The sequence below is a fragment of the Cupressus sempervirens genome, chromosome 5, assembly GCF_028749045.1.
Source record: "Cupressus sempervirens isolate cs-2001-9-10 chromosome 5, ASM2874904v1, whole genome shotgun sequence".
Lineage (NCBI taxonomy): Eukaryota > Viridiplantae > Streptophyta > Pinopsida > Cupressales > Cupressaceae > Cupressus > Cupressus sempervirens.
This window is the reverse complement of record NC_143122.1, coordinates 60,821,663-60,836,146: the sequence shown is the minus strand read 5'-3', so window position 1 is coordinate 60,836,146 and position 14,484 is coordinate 60,821,663. Positions and strand designations below refer to the sequence as shown.

At 35.4% G+C, this 14,484-nt stretch overlaps 1 protein-coding gene across 3 annotated transcripts in view; it reads left to right on the top strand.

Annotated features, from left to right (window-relative positions):
• Positions 1 to 14,484, top strand: part of LOC149554544 (putative triglyceride lipase) — a 329,392-nt gene that overhangs the window by 16,353 nt on the left and 298,555 nt on the right. For all 3 annotated transcript variants that reach the window (XR_016364383.1, XM_089828589.1, XM_089828587.1), the window contains exon 2: positions 7,798 to 7,856. Coding sequence is in view for 2 of the 3 variants with exons in the window: in XM_089828589.1 (XP_089684715.1) it covers positions 7,798 to 7,856 (59 nt within the window). In the remaining variant the exon portion in view is untranslated. The remainder of the gene's footprint in view (positions 1 to 7,797; positions 7,857 to 14,484) is intronic.

The window sequence follows — 14,484 nt, the reverse complement described above, 5'->3', positions numbered from 1 at the left end:
AAATATCTATATGACCAACCTCTGTATCTCTTATTCCATCGCATGAGGATGAAACTTGGGATTGAGTGGTATGAGCTAATTCCTTGTCATATTGATACTTCATTTTCTCTTTGTTTTTGAAAGGTGAATATTCTTCTGACATATTTTAACTTGAAGAGTTCACTACAGTATGAAAATTCCAAAGAGTGAAAACATCTTCCAATGAGATTGAGTCCACGAGGGTTTCAAGATTTGGACAATAATAGTAGATCCATGGAGGGTAATGTAAAGTCCCCATTTTTAGCAGGTCTCTGCCATTGGCTAGGTCATCTCATCATCATGGTCCTATGAGCTGGCAGTGAGATTTGAGGGTCTTAGTTGTGGACTAGCATTTTTAGTAAGTCTATTTTGGATAGTTGTCATATTTAGCAGTATAGTAAGTGGTGCTGGCAGTTGCTCATCATTTACTTTGGATGGGGTTATTTATTGTTGGGTTCATATTAATTAATTAATTAATGATGCTTTATTATTATTATGATACTTTAAGTTATTTAATGTTATACAGTGGTGTTGTGAAGATGAAGCTTCTTAAGTGAAAAGTGCGAAGAAGAAGATAGGTGCCAAATTGTGTTATAAATATGAGTCCATTTGGAGAGAAAGGTATCCAATTGTGTATTTGCTTTTTGTTGCTTTCTTGAGAGGGTTTTTCTGATATGTGAATTCAATTCCCTTGCTGAAGTTAAGGGTTTAAATCTGAGTTATTGAGTTTTCCATTTTTGTATTTCTATTGCTTTGGAAGAAATCATTTGTGCTGAGAGTTTGTGGTGGATTAAACTCTGAGCATTGATCAAGTTTGAATTTAATTGAGTTGGGCTGAGACTATTACATTCTTGTGTTACATGCTAAGGGTCAAAACTTTAGTTATGAGGTTGTCGACTACATATATGGCTATGTTTTGGTCATGAATTGGGTCTGCGATCTTATTTGGAGGGTTTGAGATTAGTTTCAGAGGGCCTACATGGAGATTAGAGGACCTGCGATTTGCATTATTGGAGCCCGGACAGCCTTGACTGGGAGCTGCGATTTGTTTGAGGCTATTGTTGCATATCAAGCACCTAGCATGGGTGTTGAAGTGTGTCGCTGTGTGTGATGTGGAGGCTATGAGTGCGCCTGGACACTCATTGCATTTTCAGTGCCATATTCTCTACACGTCATCCAGGGTCTATATGTTAGCATTGTTTAGTTTATGTAATTTCAGTTACAGTATTGACAATTGTGCAAAAATCAGAATTGAGAAAATAAAGATTATTTCTTGCAAATAATTTCTTTAGCATTGCATTTTTTCTATTGTTGTTACCATCCAAAATTCAAAAAGTATTAAGTGCAAGCAAGATAGAAGATATATACATTTGGTGATCTATCAACATAGGCAGTAGAGCTGGTTTTGGTTCATATAAGTGGTATTAGATTTTCTTGCCAAGGGTTTGATGAAATGTTAAACAATTGAATAGTAAAGAAATTGGAGTTACACTATGCTATAATTGGTTGGGTTTATTACAGATACGTGTTCTGAGTATGATTTAGACACTTTTTGAACACATAAATAGGCCGGAAAAGACATTTACAACTTCTGTTTTGGGCATACAAAAGGTGTTTATAATCTTCAAATACAAATTGATCTTGAAGCTTGAAGCTTACACCCTGTATAACTTATCATATGAACTTTTGTTGCAAGTTTGAAATATAATATTTTATTATATTTCTCTCTATTCCTTCTCAACCTGAATTAACCTATAGCTTGAAGTTCCTTCTCCACATGGCTTTAAACTCCATATGCATTTCAAATTTTTAATCATAATAAATTTCATCCGCAACATTGGTATCACACTAACTTCGTTAAATAAATTGAAGTGCACATAGCCATATTTTATAATATTCTTTCAATTAATTATTAATTAAGTGCTTAATTAATAATTATTAGTGGAATAACAAGCTTATTAATTCCTTCAAATGATCAACTTTGAATCTAGATATATATTGCCAATGCTAGACATTCTGGTTCCTTGACAAGAATAGAAAACTGGGCAATATTGACTTAGTATAAATAGTAAGTCCCTCAAACTGAACCAGTAGATGAATGAGTCAATCACTCTGCATACCATGAATTTGGATGCCCCTACTAGACATAGCAACTCCCCAAAAATGATACTATAAATAGTAAGTCTCTAAATAACTGCTTCGGTTAGTGATACTAAATCTCAACATTGTCACCAAGTTTTTCAGTGACCCTGCTAAAGATAGAAACTCTGACTTTCCCAAAATAGACATGAGAAATAGTAAGTGTGTCCATCTGGCTCAAACAAAGAGCAATCTTGAGAATCCTTGATTGTTGGAGTGGGAATTGACCTCTAACTTTGCGAACTGAATGTTTTAGTCAACTTCATTAGCCTATGAGGTTTAAGAACTAGGCTAATCCTTTGAAAGTTGACACAAACATGGGGACATTACAATCTCATTCTCTATAAACAAAGCATGTTACTTATGTGATGTCCAATCATTATAAAGATTTGTATCATCCGAATCAATTGGACTAGCTAGTGCTTCCTCTACCTTCCTTGTGTGCAACCAAAGATTATATTGCAGAAAGACAGGCTCATTGAGGTGATCCTGAGTTGACTTGTTCCTCTTCTTCATTTGGATGGCCTCAAACAAGCTCCAATTGTGTTTTGGGATTGAAAAAAAGCACAAAAATGAATTAGAACTCACTTTTTTGTGTCCTACATAAAGCATTAAATATTTTAATTATGATCCTGTGCAATAGTTACCAGTATTAATCTACTTTGCATGAGAAGAATAGCAGGGGGACTTACCTGCCTCAAAATTCTATGGAGTGCCCTATCATAACTGTAATATTGCCTATAGATTTAGATATATTTTTAGAATTCATATCCAACTATAGTTTTTTGTTTAGCAAACATGTCTTACCTTACTGTGTAATTGATTTTGGTCTGGCAATTACTGTAGTATTGGGGCATAGGAATGAAGTTGCATTCATAATGTTGATCCATGTACCTCTATTGCCCTTGGAGAACCCCAAATCTAATAATGTAGAGCTTGAGTATGTTCATGATTTGTACTTCAGGAATCCAATGGATTAGTATGACATGTAATTTTGAACAGCTAAATATATGTTTATTAAATTTTGAAAGTGTTAGTGAATAGATTGTCTTCCAAGAAAATACATAGAAAATGACCCTAAACGCCCAAATAAGGAGACTAAATCAGCACTAATAATTGGATAGGTTATCATTGGATTGATAACCTTCCTTTGAATTCTATTGTGTACATCTCCCTATGTAGGATATACAATGAATCAACTACACTACAAATATGGATGCTTTTAACTAGAAAACACAAAAGGTTTACAAACATCTATTCGAAAACACGAAGTAGATGTGGAAAGATTAACTAACTGAATGGAAATAAACAACAAACGACACCAAGTTTGTTTGCCCAATCATTACATTACGGAAAAATACAGAAAGAGAGGTAGACATTCTTTCCAGATTCACAGATAACAAAAGCCCAAAGTCTTGATAATAATTGTGGCAGTGATCATAGGCGTCAAAACTGCAATAGAAGAAATCAAGATAATTCAAAGGTTAACGTTGATCAGAATATTTAACATGCAAACTCAGAGTCTTGATCTGACAAATTTTCCTCTTCTAAATACAATAAAACAAAGAAAGATTTGTTCTTTGACCCACACAAATCACTTATTTAGAAAAATACTACCGTCCTGTAGCATAAAGTCTACAGAGAATACAATTCCCCCTTTCTTCCTCTGCAAATACAAAATAAAAGTAGATACATAAACTCTTATGTCTGCAACCTAAAGTCTCCAGCCTAGAAAGAAAAAGTGGAACCCTTCTTGTCTTGTTTGTGATCTATTTAACATCTTCTGTTTCCTACAAGAACTTTTCAGTTTCCCTAACCGAATCTTGAAAATCTTTATGATTTCTCTTTTTCTTTCTAATCTTTCCACTCTCCCGCAATTGTAATGTTTCCCTCCTAATTAAATATTAGGTCATGACTCTAATGACATATGTCGTTAAAGTTGTGATACAATAAATAATCTTTCATATTCTGAATAGAGGCTTGGGGACACCTAGAAATATTATGTGAGAGACATGTTTATAACTAAGATTTTCGGTTTTTCAAACTCATTATTTAATGTTCTCTTGGTGAGTGTTGTCGGTTGAGGATATGACACATTTAAATCTCTTTAATCTCGACACAATTTCTCAAATGATGAATGGGGGGAAGATAATGAGCTTAAAATCTTGGTTTATATTCTGCTAATCCTCGGGGAACTTTCATAGCAAGATTCTTTTAAAGGAGGCGCTTACCACCAATGGTGTATTTTGTCAAACAACTCACAACATGCTTGTATCCATGTATTCACGTTGTGTATTAGTAAGGTTTTTAAAAGCTGTGGGTGATATTCCCGCCATTGGCATTTATCACCTGCAATGGCTATGTCTGCACTTCATGCCTTCTCATCACATCTAATTCCACAGGTTGTGTCAAGGTCTCGGGTTTGTGTTCGGCACCACCTGCTCCAGAGCTTCCCACCATGGATATTGCTGCACATGTAATATGCAGCATGTCTTTCCAACCAGCGTGGATTTAGGGGATAGGTTTTGCGAAGCAACTTGCATCAAAACATCTTTTGAAGTGAGGATTCCTTGTGGTTTATTCTCCACTATCACAATGGCTGCATTCAAATGAAATCCACACATTGTCCATGCCATCCTTGGAGTTGGATGTAGTCTTGTGGCTCTGTTGACAAGTTGCATGAATTTGGGTTTCCAAGTTGTGTGGGGATGTTAGTTACTTCATTCCATTATGCTGCAAAAACTTACCCAGATGACCTCCACTGCATTCTGCTCGTTCCCATATAGGATGGGTACGTAAGGAATATGTTTTTTTTTGTTTTGTTTTTTGAATCTAAAGTCAATGACTTCGATTCCTGGCCAGAGTCGACATAAAGAGTGTTATCTTACCAATTTATGGCCAACACGGGTACGAGCATGTAATCTATTAAATAGTTCATATGCTTTGCTGATGCCAATGTCCAAGCTACTCATGATTATCAAACTACTTCCATGGGTGTCTGATTGCCATCACGAGTCCATGTGCCCGTGAGCACTTTTGATGGAGATTGGGAAGAAGATGCTACTGTTTGTGGTTTCCAGAGTTATGATTTTGATAGAGAACACCCGGCTCAACTAAATGCCGCAGGTTAAATGGTGCTTTGTGAATTCTTGAATGGAGATTGAAGTGTGATGGCAATCTTCTTTAGTGGAAGCAATTCGTGACCCTAAATTTTATCAAAAAAACATTGGACTTTGAATGTATATAAAAGCTTTAGGTTACCACCCGATCTCCATGACTAATCTAAACTTATCATCGTGGCTGAAGATTTAGAAATACAACCACGTGTGAAAGAAATCGCATTTCGATGAACCTCTATAAGTGTTAAAGAGTGGTGTCTAAGATTACAGCAATGGTATCATCATTTTGCCAAACATTTTATGGCATCCTCCATATTCATACACCTGGGCTCGGGTATATGAGAAACAAGTTTTGATGACAAATTTGACATCAAACAACACATATTCAATTTGTCATGTGACTCCCTTTGGTTATCACATATACACGGGCGGGTCTTCTTTAAATCACCATTGAAATGATGAGCGTCAGGCAATACATTTGTCATTGTTTAGATGTTCGAACTGATGGAGTGGTCTCTTTTTCATATTGAATCAAATCAACCTTGAACCATTCCTTCTAGTAATCACTAATGCCATGTAGAAGAAAGCCTTTACAACTCTGTGACTTCGGCACATAGGTTTGATCAAAGAATCTCAATTATGAGGAAAACCCAAATTCCTTATCCGAGAGTTTGCACTTGTAGTGATTTCCTTAGCCATTGACATCCTTTCAATTGAGTTGGGAAATTGCTTCATTGTACCTTTTTATGCGAATAGTGCCTCCATGGAAGGATAATCTTTCCATAAGCGACCTAGAATAAACTTGAAGGGGAGAAGACCAACTCGAACCTTTTCAAGGATTTGAAAACACTTATCCATTGTTTCATGGGAGTTGAGTTCTGAGCATTGTTCATTGCTTGCCAACCAATTAAGAACAACTTCACATGGTTGTTTTTCACTGTCAACGGTCAATAAGGGATGGCTGATGCATGCATTCAACAATGCATAAGGAAGAGCTACAAAATAGTTGCACTGCACAACTGCAGCCTGAGAAAGTAGTGCCTACAAAATTCATTGCAAAGAAATCTGTGTAGAGTTCCAAAATGAAATGAATACCGTTATCAGCTCCAAAATTCCAAACACCAATTAGCTGCCTCAAAAACATCTCAGAAAACTTAGTTTTCTCAGAACTTAATCTTTGAATGGATCAGTTCCTGCATTCCATGATAACATTATTCACTCCAAAGAACAGTGCTTCCTCCAAGATTGGCACAAAATTAGTGAATGACGGGTTTAATGCAACACCATAAATAACATGTAGAAGTGCAACAAAAGTTGGCAAATTCCACTGAGTTACAATATAATTTGATGAGGATTCTCTGAACATAATTGTTGTGCCATATCGAACCAATGAACATGTTCGAAATGCAGATTGAACCATTGAACCTTTGACCCCAAACCATGAAGTAGGGCCACTAGAGTGTTGGCAATGCTGAAGTCGTTGAACTGAGATGAATTAGGATAAGCCATTGAACCTGCATGAGAAGATTGAACCACTTCGAACTATCGAACCACTTTGAACTTCAGTTCAAGGAGGTTCGAAGCCATAAATTAAAAATTTGAAATATTGGGTCCATATAGGATACCAACAGTAACTATAATATCTCTCTGCCTACTTCAAATATTCATTTTTTAACATTATTCCATTATTTTGGGTAAGCACTATGTCTAATATAAATGTTATGTTCATACGTGCATATTTTTAATCTGTCATATTCAGGTTTGTTTGATTTTCCATATCTCTGTTTCTTTTTGTGTATCTGTAACCAGTAACTTAGCTTCAGAATTACTAAATAAATAAAACATGTCTGTAAATGTTGTCATATTTGATGATTGATCTGAGCCATTAGGCATTTAGTTAGAATTATTTTGCTAAGACCTCCGCCAAACTATTGGAAGATGCTGGAGAATTTACATTGAAACAATACAGGGCCTCCACAAATATAGACAAGTTAAGTAAAGTCCATTTTCAGGTTTTCCCTTTTTGGTGCATATTTACATTGGCAAACAATTTCATTCTTTATTTGTTTCAGAAAGAACCTCCTGAAAGAATTGTTTTCTCTTTATTCTTTTGTAATTTATTTTGCAGATAAAAAGAATCTTTAGGTCTTTTGAATTTCTAACTAAAGATTTTCAGAGATGTTACTTGTTAGTTGATGATGGAATTGTATAATTCAAAAGTTCAAATAAACACTTCTTAAATAAATTTAAATTTTTAACGTTCTATATTATTCTCTTGTAATGTGTTTGATATTAGCTGAAGTTTTTTGTCATTCTATGTTTAAGGTAAATTGGTAATAATGCTTTCACTCACAATATTCTATTAATTTTTGCTTTATTTAATAACATTAAGCTTGGTTTTTATGCTCTACGCCAAGCTTAATTTCAATGAAGTGATGATAAACATGTTACATTCGAAATAGTAAAATGAATTCTGTTCTTTTTTTCTTTTATGGCACTAATGGATGCTTGTAATGTGCAGGAGAAAGCTGGATTTCGTGAAATTGATGCTGGCGACTGTGAAACAATATTTCTTTCAGAGTATTAGTGTTTACTATTTTCTGTGTTTCAACTTGCCAACTATTGATTGATTCAAAAGTGAAAGGATCCCAACATATAAATTTATGCTCAAGAAATAAAATACAAAATGGAAGAAACAGTTATCTAATAGATTGAGAACATCCCTTCATATTAAGTTAATATTGACTAAGGAAATATGTAAGTTGTATTAGAAATCCCAAATTGTTTAGGACAAAGGTTTCTCAGCACTAACTCAAATAAGAAATAACTATAGGAGTGGACTCCAAATTTTGAGAAACTAGAAGCTGCAATGTCCCTAATCAAGAACCCTCGGTAACAATTGTAATTTGTACCTTTTTTAATCATATGAAAATGCAAAGCGTAGTAATGTAATGTCCCCCTTTTAGCCAATGTTAGAGGATGAGTTGTTAGCCTATTATTGTATCCCTCGTAGGCTAATTATTGTGGATAGATGGACTTTTGAGGAGGAGGCTCGGTTATGGGAGTGTTGGCAATATGGCTAGGTAGGTGTTGTCATTTATGGCAACATATCCATTTTGGTATTTCATGATGTAATCAGAACTAGAAAATTGTCTAAGTGTTATACAATTTGCAGCAGTATAGAGACAAATATGTTATGTACGGATGATAGTCTTTGAGTTAGCTCATGTGCAGATGAGGAGTGATAGATGATAGTGTCATGATGACGTATGTCAGTGTGCAGATCTGTATGGACAATATGACGTAAGATACAGAAGGATTATTGGCACAGGTAATTAATAGAGCAGAACAGAGCATGTCAGCAAATTGAAGCGTATGGCCTAAGGAATTATTTTGGAAACAAAATAATTACTCAATCATGATGGGCCGACATCCTAGATGTTTATCCAAAGTAATTGTATAATCAGTCAAGTGTGTGAAAGCATCAAGGCCGACTGATCAAGACTTCTTATTATTTGCAAGGTATAAGTAAATCATATCTTGCACAGCTAAGAAGAGAAGTGATGTGATGTGAAGCAATCAAGCGAATGTAATATGTATGTGATGCGAACTATTGTGAAGGATATATATGTGATCTTTGTATGATATGGGCAAGTGCGAAGTACAACAATAAAATAGTATTGTATGTCTATCCATGCTTGTGAAGAAACTCAATCGTATATTGCATGTTAGGGTAGTGGGCTCTTCTTGCGTTCATTGTAATTTCTCTACCAACTCCCAACAGGGTTGAAACAACTCCTAACAAGGTCGAGCCTTTTAATAGGGCCTAGTCCTCTAACAAGGACTTGAGACACTATATTTATTTCATAGACTCCTAACAGGGTCAATATCCTTAACATGATTATTTTGTTTAGTGGATCATCTTGTGGGTATCATCCTCACCGGGGTTTTCCCTTGACCAGGGTTTCCCTAGTTATCAAATAATGGTGTTTCGAGTTCTCTTTGTGTATGGTTATATTTACTGTTCAGTATTGTTGGTTTACTTTCATATGTAAGTTATAAAGTAATTAACAATATCTAGTTGTGGGCAAAAGTTTGTAGAATACTGATTCACCCCCCTCTTAGTATTATCTATTTCTAACAATTGGTATCAGAGCACAGTTACTCAGAAGAGGGTTAACAACTTGAGTAAGATCCCTACGGATATTTAACAGTTGAAGAGAAACTTTGAAGAAGCTCTTGAGCAAATTGATCTTCTTATTGAAGAAAGAGATAACGTGAAAGATAGGTACAAGGATGCAAAATTTTACATTGGAAAACTAAAAGACAAGATTGATGATCGGAGATTTAGAAAGGAATCGAAAGAGCAGACGAGTGACAATGATGAAGTAGGAAACCTCAAGAATGAAAATGAGATTTTGAAGCATGAAAAATGTTGAACTTAAGTCTTAAGAAAGATGATAGTAAAACTAAACCTGATCTAAAATCTAAGAATGTAGACTTTAGATCCTAGTTAAGTAACATCTGAGCTAGATTCTATAAAGGTAGAACATGCAGAATTAGAAAAGTACTATTGTAAAAGGAGAATTGAAACAAGCTAAATAATAGTTAGAAATTCTTTATACCAGTAGTGAGAAAATCGATGAACAAATATTTTGTAATGTCCCTGATTTAGCAGGTTTTTGAAATGTGGCTTTGTTAGCTCATCATCGCAACCCTCATGAGTTGACGTTTGGGTTTGGGGGTCTTAGTCCGGATATTGCTATTTTTGGATTTACTATTTTTAGTAAGTCACTTTCGAACAATTACTATTTTTGGGTGTGCAGTTCAGGCATGGTGAATGTCTGGTTTGTTATTTGATTTCTTGATGCATTGCTATGGAAGTCATATTTATTCGGAAGATTGTGGTTTAATGGTTATTAATGATACTCTTTATTATCCTTGTATTTTATAATATAAAGTGTTAAGACTTTATATTATAGAAGTTGCCTTTAATTGAAGAGTGTGAGCTTGAAGCTAAGTGGCTCATCTTTGTAGTATAAATATGGCTTTTTGGAGGAGGAGAAAGCATCTTGATTTAATATATTTTATTGCTTATATCGACTGCTTGAGGGTTTGAAGTAATTCTGATTTTTTTTCTTGATAATTGTGCTGAGGTAAACAATTATCCATTTCTCTGACTATATCCATTGTGGCTCTAGAGATTGTTATTCTGAAGGAAATTGCTTGTACTGTTTGCAAGTTGGTAATCAATTTGCAAATCAATTGGTAGTATTTTGGGTGACTCCATTACATTGTTGAGGGTGATGTCTGGAGTCATTGTTGTTAACGTCCAAGGTGGTAGACTGATCGACCAGTATTTTGGTAGGTAACATCAAAACACAAGACTACAATCAATGCCCAACACTGTGGACTTTGCAAGACATCATTGTTGGACGTATTTCTTGGCCACATACCCACATTGGTGACACGTAGGGTGATCAAACGGACTTGTTGTGTAATTCTTCAAGGTTTTTGCTGCATGAGGACTTGTCTTGTCACATAGCGTGGCCTCCCCTCCCAACCGACAACAACAAGGTTATGATCTGTGGATTTTATCAGGTTCCACCATTGTTTTAAGTTGGAAATTCAGTTATAATAATGTATGGGATTTTGTCTTTTCTTTCTTGAATAAAATTACGTGTGGAGTTAGAAGGTAATTGTTAGAATTGAAACATACTTTATACTCACCATAACTACTAAATTTCAAATAAAATCAAAACTTTGTTCCCTATCACTAGTAATTCTATTGGAGCCAACTTTGAGTCTTTACAGTGGTATCAGAGCAGTTTCCTGCCAGCCTGCAGGAATTGGGCTCAGATTACTTCATAAGTATATCTTTAGTTGTTCGACATCTTGAGAACATGGATGGTGATCGAAGATTTGTGCCAGGCATGCACTACAACCGATGGGATTAAAATTTACCTCCTGGTGAGGGAGAGCCAGAGATTCAGTTTGGCTCGGTGGTAGTTTGGGTGGTTCTAGTGGCATTGTGCAATGGGCTACAAATGCTTAGGTTGATAGAGATGCCTTGCAAGCATTTAGAAATATTGCAGTTGGGCAACAATAGATGACAGGTGTTCTCTAGCAGTTATTTGACACTTTGCAGCAATTACCTTTGCCTCGGGATCGGGGTAGAGAGAGGGCTTGTGATATGTTTGTAGGTTCCCAAAGGTTACGTGTGAATGCTGGGCCTAGGGTTGATGACAGGCATCGGATCGAGGATCATATCAGGATGGATGATAGGGTGGACAGGACAAGGTATATTGGTGCTCAGGACAGGCCACAGAGACCCACCTTCTTGAGATCAGAGTTAGATGTGGTTAGCCCCACTTCTGACACTGCCCCATTTGTTGATGATGTACTGACTCATTTTCATGAGTGGGATGCTCTTCCTTAGGCATTAAAAGTGCATAAACAAGTTTAACAAAGATAACTAGCGGTCATAGCATGAACAGAAGGCAGCCTTTAGTGCCCTATCAATAAAGGAATGAAATGCCAATGAGAATAATGTTTGTACATTGATTGGCAGATGCTGATAAATCAAAACAGTAGAAAACATTTTATGACAGCATCCAAGCAGTCCCATTTGTTCAATACAACATGCAGTAACATTAAATTCAGCAGCAAAGTGTTGTTATGTGTACAGAAAAATGATACAAAAGAAACACATTGAAAATGCATTATGATGGAGATGCTTATGTGTTTATAGAGCATGCAGCCTTTCAGTTACTAGAGTTGATAGTCCAAATGCCTTCCATGAATTTTCAGCAGTGATATCAAAAGGATAAACCATAATAGTAAAGGGATCTGCTACAGGTGTGTGTCAAGCAAACAACAGGAAACCCATAGCTACAAATGACGTCAACAAGTAAAACAGTAGTGATGGCCTACTACAACAATACTTTTAGCAAAACAAAGGCAGAGAAGTCAAACTGTGACAAGATGGAGAAGGGTAGTGGATAAAATAGAGGACATGACTGCAGATAGAAATGATAGAATGTCACAGATAAATCAAGAAGAAAAATGAAGGAGAAGCCTATCACATGAAACCATATGCTGAAACAAAGAAATGATAGAATGTCCCATTGTGAGCGTAGAATAAGAGGCTCACTGAAAGTATGCACAGTTACGCAAGAAAATCTGAGGTGACAAGGCATTTGATAAGATCAGCGATTGAAATTAAAATAAAAGAATCATTCCCCGATCATAAGGCCGATAAAGAAAAAAGGAGTAGAAGTGTGAAAGATGGCCATTTAAGGAAAAATGCTAGAGCTATCGCCAAGGTCCAAAATAATAAAGATGGCAATAATAATGTTCCTACTCACCTTAATATAATGATATTGCCCCTTATGCTTGTATGGATAGCCTTATATATATGTATGCGTAATCTCTACTAAAATGTCTATATATTTATATATATATATATATGCTTTAGTGTATATATATATATGTAGATGCTTGTGTGTGTGTGTGTGTGTGTGCACGTGCGCATATGTAGACATTTTATTCCCACGCAAGTATGAGTATGGCCACGATATTATTATATTAAGACATCATAGAATTTGCTAGATGTTCAGATTTCAATCACATTATGAAGGTAATCCTTTTCTTTATATATTTTAGTGTTATAATTTCAACTAGTTAGCTCATGATAGTCCATCGTAAATTCTTGCTTGTCTAGCCATTTTATCCTTGGTCAAGGTAGTTAGATTTCATACCTGATGGTTCGACAATGGATTTGGTGTCTCATTCCTAACTCCCATTTTGGCAATACTCCCCCCCTTCATCGCCTACAAGAGGAAAGTTTCCAAAGTAATAACATATTTCCATGATTCCAAAATATCAAATAAATTTCAAATTATCATATTTTCAATTCCCATAATATCCATTTTCAGTTTCAAGCACAACGATTAACATGCCATATGAAATTCAAGTATAACGATTAACTAAGATGTCATATGAGTTAATAATGGACAACCAAAATTCCATTTCACAAGATCAAATATTTCAACAACTTTACCGAACAACTAACTTCACATGAATTCTCAACAGCTATGATTATTTTGCACTAGGTGAAAAAAATTGGGATGTAACACATGGTCTGAAGTTAGGGCTGTTGTGAAGGAAAACCCTTGACCAAACAAAAAAATGCATGATTTTAATTGTGCAAAAGACTTTTGAAAATCCCAGGCACAAAGAAAGCTCAAATAGAACCCTTCTCGGGCTAAATAGTTTCACCAAATATTTCAAAGAAGAAAGTTTTGGAATTATAATTTTAAAAAACACTCTTTCAGCCCACTTTGGTACCATGTGAAACAAATTAGACAATGGTAATTGCTTGTTTATAACTGCGGAAGGAATACAATTTATAGACATTGTAACAGTTTTCTAAAAGAGACTGTAAAAATCCCAACCAGTTATAACTTCGACAAACACCAAATTCTTCAACTTATTCAAAAACAAACTTTGCATACACAACTTCAATTGATATCAGAATAATGATGAACATGTCCTCTTTATTCATTGCATAAATAGTACTTATTAAACACCCATGCAATGAGATGTAAAATGTAATAGTGAACTTGACAAAGTATCAAACTTCTCCACCAATCGCAGCCCAAGATGTAATGCTACAGCAGTCCCAAAATGATGCCCAATAACAAAAGATTAAGTGTTCACTAGATGCAGATCTAACATAGCATTGAAGTAGATCAAAGTCACTCCTTATAGTAGGCCATTGAAGCGTCTAACAAGGCTGAAATACCACGCCCAAATTCAGATCTGAATACTGCCTAGAACAAGAAAATGTGTACAGTCTGATAGGGCAATCTTGTTCACCTTATATATGTAGATTGTAGTCGGTAAAATGTATAGTGTAGCCGATGGGTAGAATAGTATCCGAATAGGTGCGTGACGCTTGAGTCACCCCTTCGGAAAAGTATATGTACACGTTTGAGATAGACTTTGGAATTATCATTATGAGCATTGTAGTCATTGTATTCGGATTGTAATCATTTAGTGCATATATGAATAAAGTATTTGTTCTGCGTTGAATCGTGCTATACTACATGTGTTAAGTTTCTTACCCTGTACGGTAAACATTTGGCACCATTGCCAGACGTACTTGGAACGAAAGAATGATATGAAGATTAATGCTGAATATCCT